The sequence below is a fragment of the Ixodes scapularis genome, unplaced genomic scaffold (genome assembly GCF_016920785.2).
Source record: "Ixodes scapularis isolate PalLabHiFi unplaced genomic scaffold, ASM1692078v2 PGA_scaffold13__105_contigs__length_92229423, whole genome shotgun sequence".
In the NCBI taxonomy this organism is placed as follows: domain Eukaryota; kingdom Metazoa; phylum Arthropoda; class Arachnida; order Ixodida; family Ixodidae; genus Ixodes; species Ixodes scapularis.
The window spans coordinates 87,576,151-87,594,276 of record NW_024609839.1 but is presented as its reverse complement, the minus strand read 5'-3'; the positions used below and the strand labels follow the sequence as shown (position 1 = coordinate 87,594,276).

The 18,126-nt window shown below is 48.1% G+C and overlaps 1 protein-coding gene across 1 annotated transcript in view; it reads left to right on the top strand.

The window, feature by feature from the left end:
• Positions 1-6,409: 6,409 nt before the first annotated feature.
• Positions 6,410-18,126, top strand: part of LOC8032431 (transmembrane protein KIAA1109-like) — a 33,379-nt gene continuing 21,662 nt past the window's right edge. The window contains 15 exon segments of the mRNA XM_040211333.1: positions 6,410-6,418; positions 6,818-7,153; positions 9,832-10,044; positions 10,502-10,564; positions 11,213-11,386; positions 12,187-12,249; positions 12,252-12,488; positions 13,153-13,230; positions 13,277-13,397; positions 14,040-14,113; positions 14,183-14,314; positions 14,822-14,942; positions 15,318-15,464; positions 15,528-15,688; positions 16,605-16,832. Of these exon segments, the coding sequence (XP_040067267.1) occupies positions 6,410-6,418; positions 6,818-7,153; positions 9,832-10,044; positions 10,502-10,564; positions 11,213-11,386; positions 12,187-12,249; positions 12,252-12,488; positions 13,153-13,230; positions 13,277-13,397; positions 14,040-14,113; positions 14,183-14,314; positions 14,822-14,942; positions 15,318-15,464; positions 15,528-15,688; positions 16,605-16,832 (2,157 nt within the window).

Here is an 18,126-nt window from a genome sequence, read left to right as displayed (position 1 = left end):
GATGATCACGACACTAGGCTCCTCAGAGCCAGGCCGGTACAGGTAAATTTTAATATCGTGGGCACTTTTATAATGACGGCACACAACGCTGCGAAGTCAGAGTGATTTCGAATTTAAAACATTCCTAGTATAACATATTACGCTTTCAGGTGTAGTTTCTTGTGCACATCCAGACAACCCTAATATTTTTAGGTAAAACTAACAAGAGTTAAGAGGAGACCGAACAAGGGGCATACATCACACAGCAGGCATGTCACTGACAGTAGCGGAGTCTCACCTTCGAGAGTCGAGGGGAAACTGGTGCAGCGAGATGCCAGCCGTGCGGGTCTTGCTTTCACAGATTTACACGGAGCACCGTTTCTTTGCGTATCGCGCTGTGCTCATCGTCGCAAAAGACGTTGAGCCCCTTAGGCGCAGTAGCGTCCAAGATCCAAGCGCACGACAGCCGAGTTCCCGCTCAGGTAACTCGGATAATCACGCCCGAGCAAACAACAAAACTCCCGAAACGGTGTTAACTGCCGCTAAAACAATTAAAAGCGAAGAGCACGTGGAGGCCCAAACACAAGCAAGCAGACGGACGTCAGCAGACTGCCTTTCTGCGCGCCACGAGGTCTACAAAAAACTGCAAATATCGCTATTGCTAGTCGGCCTTTTTGCTAGTGGCGTACAGAGGACGCTAATAAGAAGTATGCATAATATTAGCAAAAACAAAGACAGTTTTGAATTTTGTTGCGCGTTAAATATGATTGATATTATCTAATAATTATATTTAGCTTGTTTAAAAATACCAATGATTATACTTCTAGCCACAAACTAATTAATTTTGATAATGTTTGTCCCCACCTCTCATAGTCGCGCTTCAATCGCATCCTTCACGTGACCCTCCAGGTCGATGTCGCTGGCGATTTGTTTTGAACCGCTTTTTGGCCGAAGCTTCGCTACCCATGTACATATACCTTGCAAAATCTTCTGAAAAAAGAACGTCTTCGCTATTTCAGTTTTCTCACCATACAAGTAGCAAACATTTTCATAACAGTAGCGTTGTTAAACTTTACTTCGCTATATCAAAATAGTGACTATAGCAATTTTATCAAAGGGCACTTTAACAGTGAACGCCATCTAGCAGCTATATACTGCTCCAATAATCCGAGGTCGCCAGACCTTGAATGCGCACTCTATTCATCATTGGACTTGAGGACTGCGTCAGCGTTCGACGTTGATCCAGGTCCAATCATACACTTGCCGCTGGAATCGATGCCATAGACAGATGGATGAGGGACACGAGTAGTGACCGTACCTTTTGTAACGGGCGGTGTCTTGCGCCATCTATAGCCTACAATTCTAAACCTCCCCCACCCAAAGTTTTCATCACTATATGCAATTTTCCTTCCATCTGCATTTCTGCAGTTATTACCGAGCCGCAAGAAATTATCACGAGGATGTTCTTCGGGGAATCCGGCAAACGTTTCGGCCATTGACGCTGCGAAACGCTGGAGCACATCATAAACATGTCCGCGTCTTTGTTCCAGCCGCCTCATATGTTCTATAGGTTGTGAGTGGATGGCGTCCAATAGGTCGTAAATATTCACCAAGTCTCCTTAGTCATCTCGTTGCTTCGGGGAACAATAAAGGAATTGGCAGTACCCCATGCACTACCCCTGACTCAACGTGTTGACGCAGGATCCGTCAGGGCTAGTCCAGAGAATTTCCAATGACGTCGTAATATTTCGTAAAAAAAGTGAATGGAGGTACAGATGATTTCCAATGACAGGATTTCCAGTGACGTCGTAGTATCTTGTAAACAAAACTAACAAAAAAAAAACAAAAAAAAAAAACAAAAAAAAACGGAGGTACTCAGGTGTTCGTGAAACACGTGAAGCATCAGTTCGAAAAATGAGGGAGATTGAGATTTTGCAAGATTCAAGTGACTCAACTCTATCTGAAATAAATAAGTGACATATTTAAAAACGCAGCCTGTCGAAATCAAGGTAATTACAAAAAATTAAAGCAGAAAAAAAAAAGGGCGCAGCTTTGAACAGTGAACTTAACCGCAATATAGCTATCATCCTGTACATGAGGTTATTTGGTTGTACGCCCGTCTTGAAAGCCTAAAATTGCGTCTGCTTCTTTTGCAGGGGTTGCGCTGACGTCAGAAAGACGCCGAACTCTGATTGGTTCTGAATGAAGGAGTAGACCTGAAGGCAGCTTGCTTTGACGTCTACCCACTATTCTTCAATCGAAGCCAATCAGAGGTCGGCGTCTTTCTGACGTCAGCGCAACTCCTGAGCAAGAAGCAGACGACTTTCCCTCCCCATATGCGGCGAGACACTGAGGGAGAGGAGGAGACGAGAGCGCGTAGTGACTTTGTAACGCCGGGCTCTGATTGGAGTGATCAGTGGGTAGACCTAAAGCTAGCTGACTTTGTCCCCACTACACTCGTCCAACGGATTAGAACGCGGAACGCCGGCGTCCGGCGTTTGGCTGTTGCATTCGAACGCGTTCGACGAGCGCAGGGGAGACGAGGTCAGCTAGCTTTAGGTCTACCCACTAATCACTCCAATCAGAGCCCGGCGTTATGAAGTCACTACGCGCTCTCGTTTCCCTCTCTCCCTTAGTTTTTTGGCGCATAGTGACAGAATATGACAGTTACTTTATATCGGAATATCGCATAGTTGAAGTGTCTATAGCAGCGAAGTACTTGCATTAAATATGTTTTGACAGAAAGGCAATTCAGATGACTGCCGTCACTTCATTTTTTCGGTAACCTTCACGGGATGACCTCAGTTTCGCGTCTATATTCTCAATCTTAGTGTCGTCAACAGTAACCATAACTACATTTTTTAGACCACAGCGACGCGGTCGGAGCGGCCGTCATTGGTATACCATTAATCGGTTGAAACAATAGGAGGCGCGAGCAGTATCACGTTTTAAATGGTGCGATATTTCAGTGGCAAAGAGAGGTGCATGCTGTGTCGCCACTGCCACTTCACTCAGCGACAACAATCGCGAGGCGCAGTTTATTGTATATGTTTTGCTTTTTGCTTTGTCATTGGTGCATGCTAACAAAAAAATGGAACTTGACTTGATTTTTTTTTTTTGCGCGAGATGGTAAATAGAGATATAGTCAATGATTCACTTTTATCCAATGCTAATATCCCTGTCCACTTCCGTTTGACTAGAAACCGCTCTACTTTTTATGTTAATACCTTCACCCTTGTCACACATGCAAACACTGCTCAATCGCCTTGACAATCCAGGTATTGAAACATTCAGTGACTTTTCTGTTTAAAGCAAGCAATTGCAAAGGATCTTTACCTATGTGTAATGTGTTTTATTTGCTTTATGTTAGTTTGGCGGTTACTCGTTCTCTGTGCACCAAAGTGAAGACCTTAAAGTTGTTTTTGGTACACAAAAATAAAGATTTTTATTATCATTATTATTAGTAGTAGTAGTTGTAGCAGTATTTGTTCTTAAACGCTCTTACCGGCTAATGCAGTAGTCTGATTGGTTGGATATTGAGACGCCCAGGATTTGGCGCGATCTGCGTTTCTTAAGGACAGCTACATACTTGACCTTCCGAGGGAGTAGTAATTAGATAAAGTAAGTGTCGCGAACTCATTCGCCCTCCGCACAAACAGCACTTGAGTCAATTGCGGTTGAGAGTCCCCGTGTAACAGGGCCATTATTAGTCAGCCTAATAGTGCCCGCGGTGTGAGGCACTTGTCACACTCTGACGCACGCGATGGCGACATCACTGGCCTTCTCAGCCAGATTGGCCAACACCGGGCACGCAAACCTTTCGAGGCTTCTAAGCTGGCTTCAGGCTCAAACTTCGTCACCACCGCTACGATATCAAAGTATATTTTTTCCTGGAATTAAATGAGGCGGGTTTTGTGAGCGCTGCGTTTTCTTGACGATCGAATCATTTTGCGTTGTTCCAAAATCTAATGTGGATGAGAACTAAGGGGAGAAATTTGAGTATCTATTTAGTCCTCGAACATTCCTAAAACCATTAAATGTTACATCATCGTGATAATGTGTATAAATGCTTATAATGCACGGTGCACAGCGTGCACCGTGTAAGTAGTACCCGTTCAATGGATGTAAGTTATCGTCGGAAAAACCTGACATTGACATTTGTTTAAATGCTTCACGCTAAGAACGCGTGGAATTATCTCCTGCCCGCCCTTCCCCCCTTTCCACCTCCAAGCTGGAATGATAGGCAATTGATCAGCTGGTTTTTGACTCGCATTGACTAAACGGATTGACTAAAAATATTTTTTTCTCCGCTTCTCCGCGTGTGAAGCAAATGACGACGACAAATTCACTAAAAATAGTTTTTTTTTCCTCCGCTTCTCCGGCGTGCGAAGCAGATGACGACGACGAATTTGCGTACGATTGTTTCGCACTTATATCTCTTCCGCTTGATGATCGGCTCTTGAAGATTAACTAGCCGGTACCACAAACGACAGTTCTGAAGCAGTGTCCCTTTAAGTTATCCAGCTTAAATTAACGGAAAATACGTTTCTTTTCCCTATCAATCTGTGTGCATATGCGCATATAATCTGGTAGTGTGTTGTTTAGGTATTTCATCCTGACGTTTGTTTCTGTATTACCATTGATGATGCGCCATACAGCGCCCTGCGTGTCTTTCACCACTTTATATTTAAGTAAACGAGACTCGAAGCAAGTTTCGTTTTCATTCAGTAAACTTGATTTTCAATCTAAAAGCCTGTTTGACGACTTCGGTTATGTGAACACAATGCACAGGATTACAAAATAAAGCTGCCTTCTTAGTTTACGAGCATTGGGCCATGCATGCCGTATTCACTGCAGGAGTGTTTATTGAGTGAGAATTCGGACTGTCTTTTAATGTTATGAGATATCTTGACTGCATAGCAAAAATTCTACTAAGGCTGCAAGACCTTGAGATATGTCATGCAGTGGGGATTTCATGAATACATGCTGAAAATGCTAGTTTCTCCTTGCTACGTTAGTCTGGCCTCGAGACTCTCTTACTTCCTTGTAAAGTGTTCACCCTCCGCTAGCCTAGATGTTGTAAGGGAAAGCCACTCTGTACTGTCTCTCCAAGATCACCTCAGACTTGGGATCTTTGAGCAATGTTGCATACCTGCTGACACTCGTTCTGTAAAGCCAGCCTCTAGACATTTTTCAAACTAAAATTTGTTGATGGTTGCTTAGACGTGAAAAGTTAGGAGGGTGTCTGATGTCTCCAGTTTAGAGGGGCAATATGGCCAATGCACTATGACCGCTAACCTGTGGTTTTTAACTTTGTGGGCACCCTGGTGGCCACCCAGCCCAGTTGCTCGACTGCGGGGCGCAGGTGGCAAAGTTTTTCCGCGTGGCGGCGACGTCACGCCCGCCACGCGCACATCGCGTGCGCCGCCTTCCCTGGGAGCAGTGAGGCCGCGGCACAGATTCCATCGGTATGTCGAATCCAGCCCGAGCCTAACATCATTGAACCGCGCATGATGATTTCACTGCTCGATTTTCCCATTGCCGCTCTTTTGGGTTTTGTTTTCGAACTCTGCAAAGCAAAAAGGATAAGCCTCCGGGAGTGCGAAACCCGTTTGCAGCTAGCTTCTGGTACAGCGATAACAGCTGGAGGAGCCGTGAGGCTGCAGATTCGGTTTAATGGAAAGAAGCGGCGTCAGCGCTTTCTTTATCTGCCAGGACTCGTGGTACCCGTGATCTTGGGCCGAGATTTCATTACAGGCGAAAGCATGACATTCGACTTTTCTGGTGGCGGATACCGGCTGGGACAGCAACCGGAGCTGACTCCGTTTACCAGACGGGAGGACTGTTTACGTAACCTGACCACTGCAGCCCACTTCACAATGGTGCCGGACGTCTTGCCTGCCGGTGTTCGAGAATCGTTGCGAAGGTGCCCCGCAAGCAGCCAGCAGAAGCAGGTGTTGCAAGCCGTCCTGCAGTCTTTCTCACCGATGTTCACGGAAACACCTGGAAAGACTGACATTGTGCTGCACCGCATTGAAACCGGTGACGCGCCGCCTCGGAGGTGCAACCTTCGACCGATAAGCGTCCACAAAAGAACACTCCTAGATGCGGCGCTCGACGAAATAATCGACACCGGTTCAGTACGTGAGTCGAAGAGGCCCTGGGCGTTCCCCGTTGTTGTCGCTCCGAAAAAGAAGGAACAGCCAGACTCTGTGTGGATTACAGCCGTACGAGACAGCTACCCTTTCCCCAGCACATTAGTAACGTGTTTCCATATATTTTGATAGCGTGGAGAATACTATCTCGTCTTCCCGAAACCACTTATAATGGCGAAATCAATCTATTTAAAACCAAGACCAAGTTATACTAAATATGAAGAAAGCAAAACACAGAGGGGACAGAGGCTTCACTTTCTTCATATTGAGTATTAATGCAACAGGCTCGTCGGACTCGTCAAGTTATACCCCCTGTCCAGTTATTATCATCACAACCACAAGAAGGGTCACATAAAAAATATGGCACCTACTGCCACTTCGAAAATCTCCCATTTGTTGGAGCTGCTCACCCGTCTCGAGCTGGACTCGATTTCGGCAATTAGTGTCGCAGCACGAGCATCTAGGAAATTATAGGGAATGACTCGCCAACAACCCCGAAATTGCTCCGAAAATTGCCCCGACTGAAGCAGGGAGTTTGAGAATCCGCTTGTGAGGGTGCTCCAGCAAAGATGCTCTCACTCTGTGAGGAAGATTCCGCCCTGCGACGACGTAGATAAAATGTTCTAAACTGGCCTCCTCCTTTGCGACTTCTCGACGTGACTCGGATCTTGTGTTCTTTATAGGAGACCTTTGAGGAGGGTCTGCGCAAGAGCGAATCTTCCGAGACGGGACGCCTGGGCCGAACGAGCGTGGCTCTCCTGGAGGGCCAGCCCCCGAACCACCAGATGGTGGTCACGATGGCCGTGGGGCAATCCCAGGCCCTGGGCTCGAGCCGCGGGGCACACCACGCGGCGCTGCTCTCCATCGGGGCGGTGCACATCGACATCCTCCAGCACCCCGTGGTGCTGCAAAGCATGGTGACGCGCCCCAGCAAGCAGCTCTCCACCACGCTGCAGGAGCTGCGCCGGAGCGGGCCCGGGCGCTCCGCCGAGCGACCGCCCGCGGAGGAGGCCGCCCTGGTGGGTGCCGCAGTCTGCCCTTCTGACATAGGTTGTAATTGACCCTTTAAGAAAAACTCAATTGCACTTTATTAACAAAAATTAATTGTCATTGAAATAAAGATCTGGTGGTACGAAATATTTTCTTAATCTCCGTAAACAATGAAAGAAGGAGGTGAAACCCAGTAGAAGTGTCAGGCCGAAAAATAAGATAAAAAGGACTGGCATAACCACAATGCTTGATTTCATTCAATGCCACGGATGAAGTCGGTATGTACAGAATGCGTTTCGGCAGCATCGTCAGGGTGTGTGGAAGACGCTGCAGTTAGTTTTAAAACAATAGCTTTACGGAGCTTGTGTCGCAGCCACTTGACTTTGCTTGGGAATTTCAAACAAACCACAACACTCGCATGAAACGTGACGTCACGCATGGAATGAAAGAGGGGGGGGGGGGGGTTTGCATTGCAAATCAATGAAGGGCATCTGGGCATCCGGCGCGACCCAAGCGTCTCTTATAATATTGTCAGAATTATTTAAAGCCCACACTGAAATAATGATGCGTAAAGGAATATGCAGATCAGAAGAGTTCCGGGTCTACCGCATAGATGGTGCCAGCGTGTTACGCAGTTAGGAGGGACTGCAATGCAGTTGAAACACTCTGTTTGATTTATTTATTTATTCGTTTGAACATACTGCAACCTCAATTGAGGTCGTTGCAGGAGTGGAATATGCAGGTGGAAAAGATGAGTAGCGCTAACAGTAAACAAAAACATATACAAAATAATGATTCGCCAATCACACATCAAACAAAATAAAGTTTCACAATCTCTAAAACGACGTCGTCGTACTGAAACATACGCATATATCCATTAATACCGTTCCGCAACTCAAACGTGCGCGGAAAGACGGAATTTTTAAAACAGTTAATATGGGCCTGAAAGGGTACAATGTTTAAAGAATGGGATCGCCTAGCGCACGTGATGTCTGAAAAGGAAATGTATTTCATGCACTCAGTGCCATTATCTTCATTAAAAATTCTATGTAGCATTTCCACTCGACAGTTCGCCTAAAAGACAGAGGCTCTAGCCCTAATGTTGGCATAGTGGATGAAATTGAAAAGTGTTATATCTATCTGAAATGAATTGAACCGCGTTGGCCTGAATAAAGTCGATAAGACTATTATCCTTTTTTTACATAAATGTCCCAAACTACAGAACCAGACTCCAAAATCGTCCTAACGAGGGTTTTAAAAGCGGTTAATTTGACATCTTTCGAAGAACATTCCAACGTACGTTTAACATATCCTAAATTCCCGAGGGCACGAGAGCAAATAAGGTCAACATGCCTGTCCCCATTCAAGGTTAGATGTAAAAATAATACTCAAATATTTGAAATCGTAAACCTCCTTTAAGACAATCTCATCAATGCCGTAGCTAAAAACCAAAGGCAATTTCTTACTCGTAAACTTCATAAACACAGTCTTTTCAAAGTTTGTTTCCATTTTCCATTGTTTGCTCCAATTAAAGAAGTTTATAAAGGATTCATTAAGTAACAGTTGATCATTAACCAAAATTAATTTCATTATACAGGATTCAGTCATCGGCATCAAGACGAATTTTAACCGGTATGTTTTGTACAATATCTAATATACAGAAGAAATAAAATGGGTCCTAACACCGATCCTTGCGGTACACCTGAACTGACAGTGACTTCTGAAAAACAGCATTACCAAATGAAACAAACTGACCTGTTTCTTAAATAATCAGTAATACAGTCAAGTCAACCCGAAAGTATATTAGATTGCAAAACTTTATTGAATCCCTTCGAATAATCTATGAATATTGCCATCAATCTGCCCCCATTTATTCAAAGACGAAGTAATGTCATGTGTGAATTCCAAGAGTTGCGTGGGGGTTGAAAAATGACGACGAAAACTGTGCTGTTGAGGGCGAATGATTGAGTTGCTTTCGAGATATTAAAAATATGACTGCAGACTATATGTTACAGGAGCTTACTAAAAGAAGAAGTCAACGCAATTGGTCTGTAATTGATAAGGCTCTGTTTGTTACCAGATATAAAGACGGGAACAACTCTGGCTGATTTCTAAAGTTTAGGTATGATTTCAGAAGAGAGAGACTTCTCAAAGATTACGGTTAAGTCGCTCAATGTCCAAAGAGAATACGATGAAGAGATTGATTAGGAATACCATCAGGACCTAAACTCTTCTTGCAGTTCATGTTCAAAAGCAAATGGTGGGCACCAGAAACACTGATTAGATTAACTCGGTTACGGACCGGTACTGTCCATAGACGACACTTCCACGAACACCCTCTCCCTCCCCCCAAAGTCTGCCTCCCGTCGTTCGATGCGTTACCATTCATGGGGTGGACGGCATCTCGGTGGCACTTTGCCGTAGCACCTTCAAGGAATAGAGTTTTGAAATGCAGCCTCTAGATGACACTTTAAATGACACATGGTGGAAGTTAAGGGGGAAGGGGAGGGGTGCCCCTTCCGCAGGAGTTCCACAGCTGAGTTGATCTAATAACATTGGCACACTGAAACTCAAATATGCGAACCTTCCTTTATGTTCTGCATTACCGCTGCCTTAGCCACGGCGGCGCAGCAAAGGGGCAAATCGTTTATCTTTGCGCCATGCGGTTCCGGTTTGGCCGAAGCGGCACCGTTTCCTGACCGTGCAGGGCAGCCCGACCCCGCTGGGGTCGGACCAGCGGACGTTGCGCCCCGTGGTGCGCCTGGACCTGGTGCTGGAGGGCCTGACGACGGCGGCCTCGCTCCTGCCCTCCCTGCGAGCTCACTATCACATGAGGCCCCTGACGGGCACGGGACGCACGGGGGCCCAAGCCCGCTTCACGGTGCACCTGCCCCAGCACTCGCTCAACTTTAACACCAAGGTGGGCACCGGTACGGTACCTCGCAGGCGTCTCTGACCGGTATATTTGGCGTCCTATCCTGCCCACGGTTCGAAAGTTGTTTTCAAGTGGCAACAAATATTGTCGCAAAAGCCGGAGTGCCACACTGTCAAATGTAGCAATCCTGGCAGTCAGTTGCAGAAGTTCTGGCAACAAGCACGAGTAAGTGCGAGTGTCACCGTCGGGGCTACTAAAGTGGCTACTCCTGGCTAGTGAGGCCTATAAAGTGGCTACTTCTGGCTACTAAAGTCTGGGTGAACTGTCAAGCTGGTGAGAGACTTGCAGCAGAACGGGCATCTGCTGCAAGACTTCTACAACGACATCGGGCTGAAATTGAGGACCTCCATTCAAGGAGGCGGGAAACAGACCGGTCAGAGACACGCTCCAGGCGCCGGACAATTTGTTTACGACCACTGTATGCAAACCATTCCCTCTTCAGGTGCCCCCGGCTTGCGAGGCCAACCTACCATCCCGGGCCAGCGTGGAACTACCACCTGTCCAGGTCAGTCGGTGCGCTGTATGCAGGCGTCGTCCTGGTGCCCGAATCGAAGCAGCCTTTGGCCAGCACTTAGAATGGGCCTCTACAGAACTGACACTTGAGACATAATATATTGCTTTTGTAGGATTCACAGTTAAAGACACTATGCACACGAAAATGAGATTATAACTACCGACTTTGTCGTCTTTTGCTGGTTCGACACAAGCCTGGTCTAAGTACAATAGGGTTCATCTTTGTACATGTATTGGGGTCATAATGCACTTAATAACTGAATGATTATTAAGCCCACCAAGCCGGCATTAACCCGCCGGATCAGCAGGTTTAATCGGGACGCCAGCTCATAATCTGAGCAGCGAATCGAACGAGTACCCACAGCTCGTGGTTGTACTTACTTAGATTCTTGACAGCTTCCCACAACTTAACCAGGACATCCTTCCTTGCTTCGTGCCATTCCGGTTAATGGACTTGCTGCGATTCTGGTAATGAATTGCACAACGTTCGTTGTTTCGGGAGTGCACACCGCCGCTTGATTAATGCCAGGCGGCATTAAAGGCCTTAGCTCTGGACCCAAGTCTGCAGCTATCTTAGTTTCTGTGCACTCTATCGCGTGACGTGCTCTACGGGGTGGGTTCACGTTTTGCCATGGCGCACGTGGCGGCCGAGTACCTCCAGGACCCCGGGAGTCCTTCGCAGCGGGACGCAGACGGCGTGGTGCTGCGTCGTGGCAGCTACCTGAGTGCCCTTGCTGAGATTGGCACCTTCGAGCACAGCCTGACCACGGACCTGCTCAACCACTTGGTGCTCGTTCAAAAGGTCTTCACGAAGGTGGGGACCTCCCCAGCCCCCTTGGTAAGCTCCTCTTTTGGGCACCCTGCAACAGTTCTCAAACTGGGTTTGTAGGACCCCAGGGGTTTCTTAGGGCACCCTTGTGGGCTCTCCGGGCCAGTGTTGCCACGTTGCTACAATTGGTCTTATCTTAGTCCAGAGGAAAATTCTTTTTTTCCCCACTAAGAAACGTTCAGATGCGAAAGCATTAGTTGAAAAAAAAACAAAAAAACTATCGGATGGGAGATTTTCCAACGTAAAAAAGCTCTGGAAACTGAAAAAAAGAAAAGCAGTTGCCAGTGACGAAATAGCACTATTTGGCTGCCTGTTGCAAAAATACATACGACGGGTCATAGGCGGTCCCTATAGAGAGTGATGTACGAACTTATGCAAAGGTTCTATGGCGATGTTCTCGTGAGAGCTCTTCTTGCGAAAGAATTGTGTTGCTTCAAACCTGAATAGCAAACTATTGAAGCTAGGTAAACAGCGCAAACTAAAATGGGATATCAATTGCCTCTTCAGAACCACTTTAAAATTAAGTGCACACCCCCCAAAAAAATAATTTGAGTTAAGTTTAGAGCTTTTTCTCTCACTGACTGTTAAGAAGTTAAAAAAGAAGACAGAATGCTAAGACTATCACAGTTTCTCGTCTTTTCTGTTCTCAATAGTTTGCTGGAAGGTTGAAAGGTGTTTTTGCAACATTAAAGTTAGTGCAGCAGCCGTCCTCCCGGCTGGAGTGCGTGTAGCACCCAGGCCCCTTTGTTCACGGCATCCGTGCCTAACGTCCCGCGTCTTCGCAGGAGGTGAACGAGGTGGTGCAGAAGATGTCTGGCACTCGGCCCCTGCGGCTGTGGGAGGGGGCCCTGGGGGGGGGGGGGGGGAGGGCAGGGGAGGCCGCCTGCTCTTCTCGCTCCAGCTGCGTCTGCGGGGCATCCGCCTCACGGCCACCACCCCGACGGCCAGCGCTGTGCGCCTGCAGACGGGCACGCTGGACCTGCAGCTCTCCAACCGCGCCCAGAACGCCTCCCGGGCCGTCTCGGCCATGAAGCTCTTCGGCAAGGGCCAGGTTGACCTCAGCCTCGCCCAGAGACAGCTCCTCAAGGTGAGGGCAACGCTTCTCGGCCGCTGCCACGTCGATGTCTCAACGGCGGCTTCTCCGTGGCTCGGAGGTGCTGAAATTAAAGGTGTTCAGGATTCCAAACAAGCCAGCATCACTAGTCGGTCCCCTCAACTTCCCTCATGTTTACCTTCATTATAGACCTTTCGCAAAGTATGAAACAGTGTCTGAAGTGCCGAAAAGAATGTTTGTAACAGCCTGTAGAGGACAGGCTAGAGTAGAGGACGGAGGATGCGCAGGCGGATGAGTGAGGGAGCAGCTGCACTACTTGACACTTTTTACTCTCTCCGATGTCATGGGGTAAATGATGCGGTTGCAAGGATGTTTCTGTAATTTAGTGTTTGCTTCACACGTGGTCTTTCGGGACTTTTGCAAAAGGTCTGCTGCAATCGGAAACCTCTGTAATTCAAAATCAGTTAGCCAGAAAAGTTGGTGGTGTGGCAGTTTTCGTGTCTCTATGGCAAGGAAGCTTCGCAAATGCTACAGCTCTTCCTGTGAAACCAAGTAGAGCATGAGACCATAGAAGCATCGTTGTGGACAGTGACTTTGGTTTGTTCTCTCGGGTATATTTGAGCATCCCCTCAAAGCTTGAGTTGCTCCTGTGCGACTCCAGTCACTGATGGTTTTGAGGGCACTGTATGGTTTGCAGAATACTCTGTTTGAAGAGGCGGAGCTGCTGCAGTTTGCTTTCTTCAAAACTCGCATCTGCCTGCGCAATGCGTTGCAGGTGAGCCTACCTGGCCGGGCAAAATGCATGTTGTCGTTGGGTTGAGATGCCCCCTTTTTGTTGGCCACTGGACGAGATGATCTCCAGCTAGTACGACGACAAGGAGGCGGTCCTCGTTACTTTGAACCGGCCCATGATCTACTTCCAGCCAGTGGCCCTGGATAAAGGTGAGCGCACCGTGCGAGGGGCACTCAACGAATCTAGGACATGGCGTCTATGATCATTGACAAGACAGGGAGATGTCTCAGCTATCCTGCCTCTAGCACGAGCTTTTTAACTTTGATAACGCTTTGGCGTCTCACGAGCCTTTAGCGTGCATTTGCAGCCAAAGCGCGGCAAAAAAGAATGGGCACGGGCTGAACCCTGGGCATTTGAAAGAGATATCCTGCTGCTCTCTTTCTGTCAATATGCGGGCGGGAACTGAGAGAAAGGAGGAGACGAGAGCAAGTGAGAACGTCAAAACGCCGACCTCTGGTTGAAATGATCAGTGGGTAGATGCAAAGCTAGATGCTTTTGTCTCTATTGCGCTCTTGGAATGCGCTAGAACGCGGAGCGTCAACGTTGGAATTTGCATTGGAACATATCCGACGAGTGAAGCGGAGAGAAAGGCAGGTAGCTTTGCGTCTGCCTTCTAATGATTCCAACCAAAGCTCGGCGTTCTGACGTCCCCGCACGCCATCGTCTCCCCTTCTCCCTCGGTTTCTGCCCTCATAGTTAGCGAGATGAGGGACGTGTTATCCTCGGAGTTTTGTTAGGATAAAACTCGTCGAATAGCTCCGAGTGAGCGAACATCCCTCTTTTTATTCCAGCCGTCCTGGTGTGGCTCAACTACAAGAACGCTTACGAGTACTGGAACGAGCAGAGGGGCAGCCTCAATAAAGAGGTGTGCCCGATTGCGGCCGCCATTTTAGGGAGCGTCCGACGACGCGACTCCATCCACTCTTTGTTTCAGGTGCTGACGGCTACGCAGCAGGTGTTTGAACGTGTGCCCCAGTTCTCGCAGCTCAGCAGTCAGTCCCTTGGGAACCTGTTCCTGCAGCTGACAGTTCAAGACCTGGGCATCTGCATGCCCATCAGCAAGGGGGTGAATGCACCGGGCTTTTCCGTTAGCTCTTGCTATGGTGCCTAGAACACATCTCTGACCGGTGCGTCCGGCGACCTATTCTGCCCATGCATCGAAAGTTGTTCCCGAGTGGCAACAAATGGCGTCGGAAAAGCCGGAGCGTCACGCTCTCAGACGTACCGGTACTGGCGGTTTGTCCTAGAAGTTCCGGCAAAAAGCATGAGTGAATGCCATCGTTGCAGCGTCTCAAATCTTGGCTGCCCACGCTTCCGTGGACTGTCAAACTGCAGAGAAACCTTGCAGAAGAACCGACATCTACTGCACCTGCTTCTGCCATTGTGCCACTGTCGAAATTGTGGCGGGCAACCGCACGACACTTCTATTTCGTGGCAGAAATCGAGAGACCACTTTTGAGAACTCGGTAAAGTCATCAGCCGGAGATACTTTTCAGGCACCGCAGCTTTTTGATGTGACGAGGACTGTGCCCCAACGGATGTGTTCACACTAATGTGCACTACCGACTTGCAGGCACTGACCAACAGCCGGCTGTACGAGTCGGACAGTACGGCGGCAGTGGTGGTGACCCTCGAGAACACCCGCATCTCGGCCTGCTCCTGCGGATCTCTCGTGAGCAAGACACGTTTCACAGGTGGGTAGATGTTGCTTTTTCTTCCTCATGGGAGGACATTGGCAAATGGTCGAGACGTGAGATTCTGCTTGTGGGTTCTTTAGATCACACTAATTTTTAGTGTCCCATTATACTACTAATGACTGGAATTGCTTACCTGAGTGCTGACTACGCTTTCTTTTGTAAAACTATTGCTAACTTCCAGTTCCCTATTGTTTGAGTATTCATTGTGTTGCTCCTGCTTTTGTTTCTTTTCTTGGGTTTTTTTATTCTCCACTTTTTTCTGCAATGCTTCCGTGTCCTTGGAGTAAAATAAATAACTAATTGTTGATACTAAAGTGATGTCCGACAGAGAAATCAAAGCACTCGAGTCAACTTGCGGTTTTCCTGTTGCAGGGTTGTGTTTGCGCTTTGCGGAGGACTTTGAGGTCTCCCTGGACGACTGGAAGCCTGACCCGAGCGATTCAAGCACCACGAACCTGTGCGTGGTCTCGGAGGGCACGTACGAGATCTGCTCGCGCACCATTGTGGCGCAGGCCGGCAGTAAGGGCGTCAGCGACGACTCTCTCCGTGCAGTGATGTCCCCAACATCTTCCCGGTGCGCAGGCAATGCGAAGTGGATCCTGAACGTGCTGTGGCAGATAGAGGGCGTGGACATCCACGTGGACACGAGCATCAGCAAAGCTCTCTCGACGCTGTTCCGCACCCTGACGGCCCTCACGGGGGACGGGGACGACGGGGGAAGCCCCGAGGAGCAGGCCGCTCAGGTGTGTGTGCCAGGAGTCCCCCAGGAACAGCTCTAGTTTCAATGGGTGTTCCTGGAGCTCCTCAGGAACACACCAAGTTTCAGAGGGCGTTCCTGAAGCACTTTGAAAAGACCTATAGTCTCAGAAGGTGTACCAGAAGCTCCTCAAAAACCACCCCTTGTCTCAAAGTGTTTACTGGAGCTCCCTAGAAACACTCCTAGTTTCAACAGTTGTTCCTGAAGCTCCCCAGGAAGACCCCTATTTGCACAAGGCGTATCAGGAGCTCCCCAGGAACACCCCTAGTCTCAAGGGGTGTTCCTGAAGCTCCTTGTCTTAATTTGTGTTTCTTGAGCACCCAGAACCACCCAGGCACCGCTCAACAGCTCCTAGATATAACGAGGCAGTGGTGCTGGATTTTTTCTATCACCTACTGGAGGCCAATGCGGGACACAGATTGGACACGGGCGCTGCATGAGCATTTGGCTGGGATTTGTGTTCCCACTGATTAAACAAGAGTCACAACCGAACGCAAAAGGAGTATCGGTGGCCAAGTGTGTTAACATACTGCTGCTCCGAGCACATGGAGCGAAAGCTCTCGCTGCAGAACCCATTCATCCTGGGTTCAATCCCGAGCCCCACCCGTTTTGATCTGGATAAGCTTTGTTCCGGCTTGTGTTCATGTAATCACTATTGCATGATGCATATTAAAGACTCCAGGCTAGCAGTGGCACAGCAGTGACTAAATATCTCATCTACCGCATAAAGGAATGTCGTCATCATATCAGAGGCAGATCGACCTTGCACTGTTTAAACAGGAACACCCAATTTCCTTTCTTGATCAGTGGCTTCGAAACTCAGTCATAGCACATATTTATTGTTCTACTGCAATTACTAAGTATTCAAATGCGTGTGCCTGGGTGTCGGGCGTTTGTCGCAGGAGCCCGTGACCCTGCGTCATGCATGTCTGCATGACGCCAAAAAGCGGTCCCGGCTGATTGAAAAGGAAATGAACGAGCAGGCCAAGATCATCAGCGACCTACGCTTCCTGGGGGCCAGCCAAAGCACCATCGAGCAGGAAGAGCGCCGCCTCAAAGAGCTTGAGACGGCCGTCTTTAACGACTTCCGTCGTTACTTCATCAAGAAGCTGCACAGACAGAGCGTCAAGGTACGCTCAGATGCCACCTCACCACCAGAGGGGCTCAAAACAGGAGCAGAACGCATCAAATTATAAGCGCTTACATTGGTGGTCCGGAGAGAAATAATGAGAAAGAGAGTGACGAAAGAGCGGAGAAAGAAAGCAGACGATAGGTTAGGTGCATTCGCTTTGCCGCAACGAGCGGTAGCTGTTCAAGTAATCGTCAACTTTATTTATTTTATGTAATGCGCAATGGTCGGCGTTTTCGTGTAATACAAAGCTAGAAAGTCACTCTTTTTGTATATATCAAAGTGTAGCCAGCGATATGGGCCTAACGGGACCACCAACGGGACCACCGATGTCTGCGTCTATGCCCCGTTGTTTCGAAGCGTCCGAAATGCTTGGTCATTTTCTCTCTAGATTATTACATTAACTCTTGTTTTCTGGAGAGGCCTGCCTACCCGCTCTCCCTGCGAGACCCCTGTCATGGTAGATTTGAACCGTACGTTTGCAAAGTGGTTTCCTAGGAACTTGGGGTTTCCCTGCTCCTAAAGTTTATCTACCTTCCCTGTCTTCTCCAAGTAAACTCTTTTTCCAGTTTAAGCTCTATTTTAGTAGATCTAAGTCACCCATTGATGTATAGTAGCTAGAAGCCAAACACCTAGTAGTAGCGTGGGCATTTTTGCTTACATAGGTTTACTATAGCATCAGTGCTGCGGCTGTGCGCTGCTCCTCGGCTAGGAACCAAGAGATATACCTCAATGTCAGAAAGGTAAACTGTATCAACTCATTTAGAACTGACATTAGTGTAGAAGGCGGTGCACGGAAAGCGTCTTTGACTGGTGTGCTCGGCGACCTCTGTTGCCCACGGTCCCAAAGTGGCAACTAATTACGTCACAGGAGCCGGAGTCTCGCGTTATTGGATGTTATGATCTTGACTGTTAGTCGCGGAAGTTGAGGCAAAAAAGGGGAGTAACGCAAGTGTCGCCGTCATCGTGGTGCCCCTGCTTCTGGCTGCTGAAACTTCCGCGAACTGTCTAGGTGTTGAACGAGCTGCAACAAAACAAGCGTTTGTTGCACCTGCCTCTATCGCTGTGCCACCTCTAGGATCGAGGCACATCTGTGACATATACGCTCAGGCACAAATTGAGAAACCATAATTGAGTATGCGAAAGTTACCATTATGAAAAAAACGGCGCGAAAGAGACAAGCAAAAGAAAAGGGAGACTACACAGGATAAGTGCTGACATAACAAAGAGGCTTTTTGTAGAAGAAATAACACTTGGTAGAATGGACAATTGGGCAAGTGCGAGTTCGTTGTGTA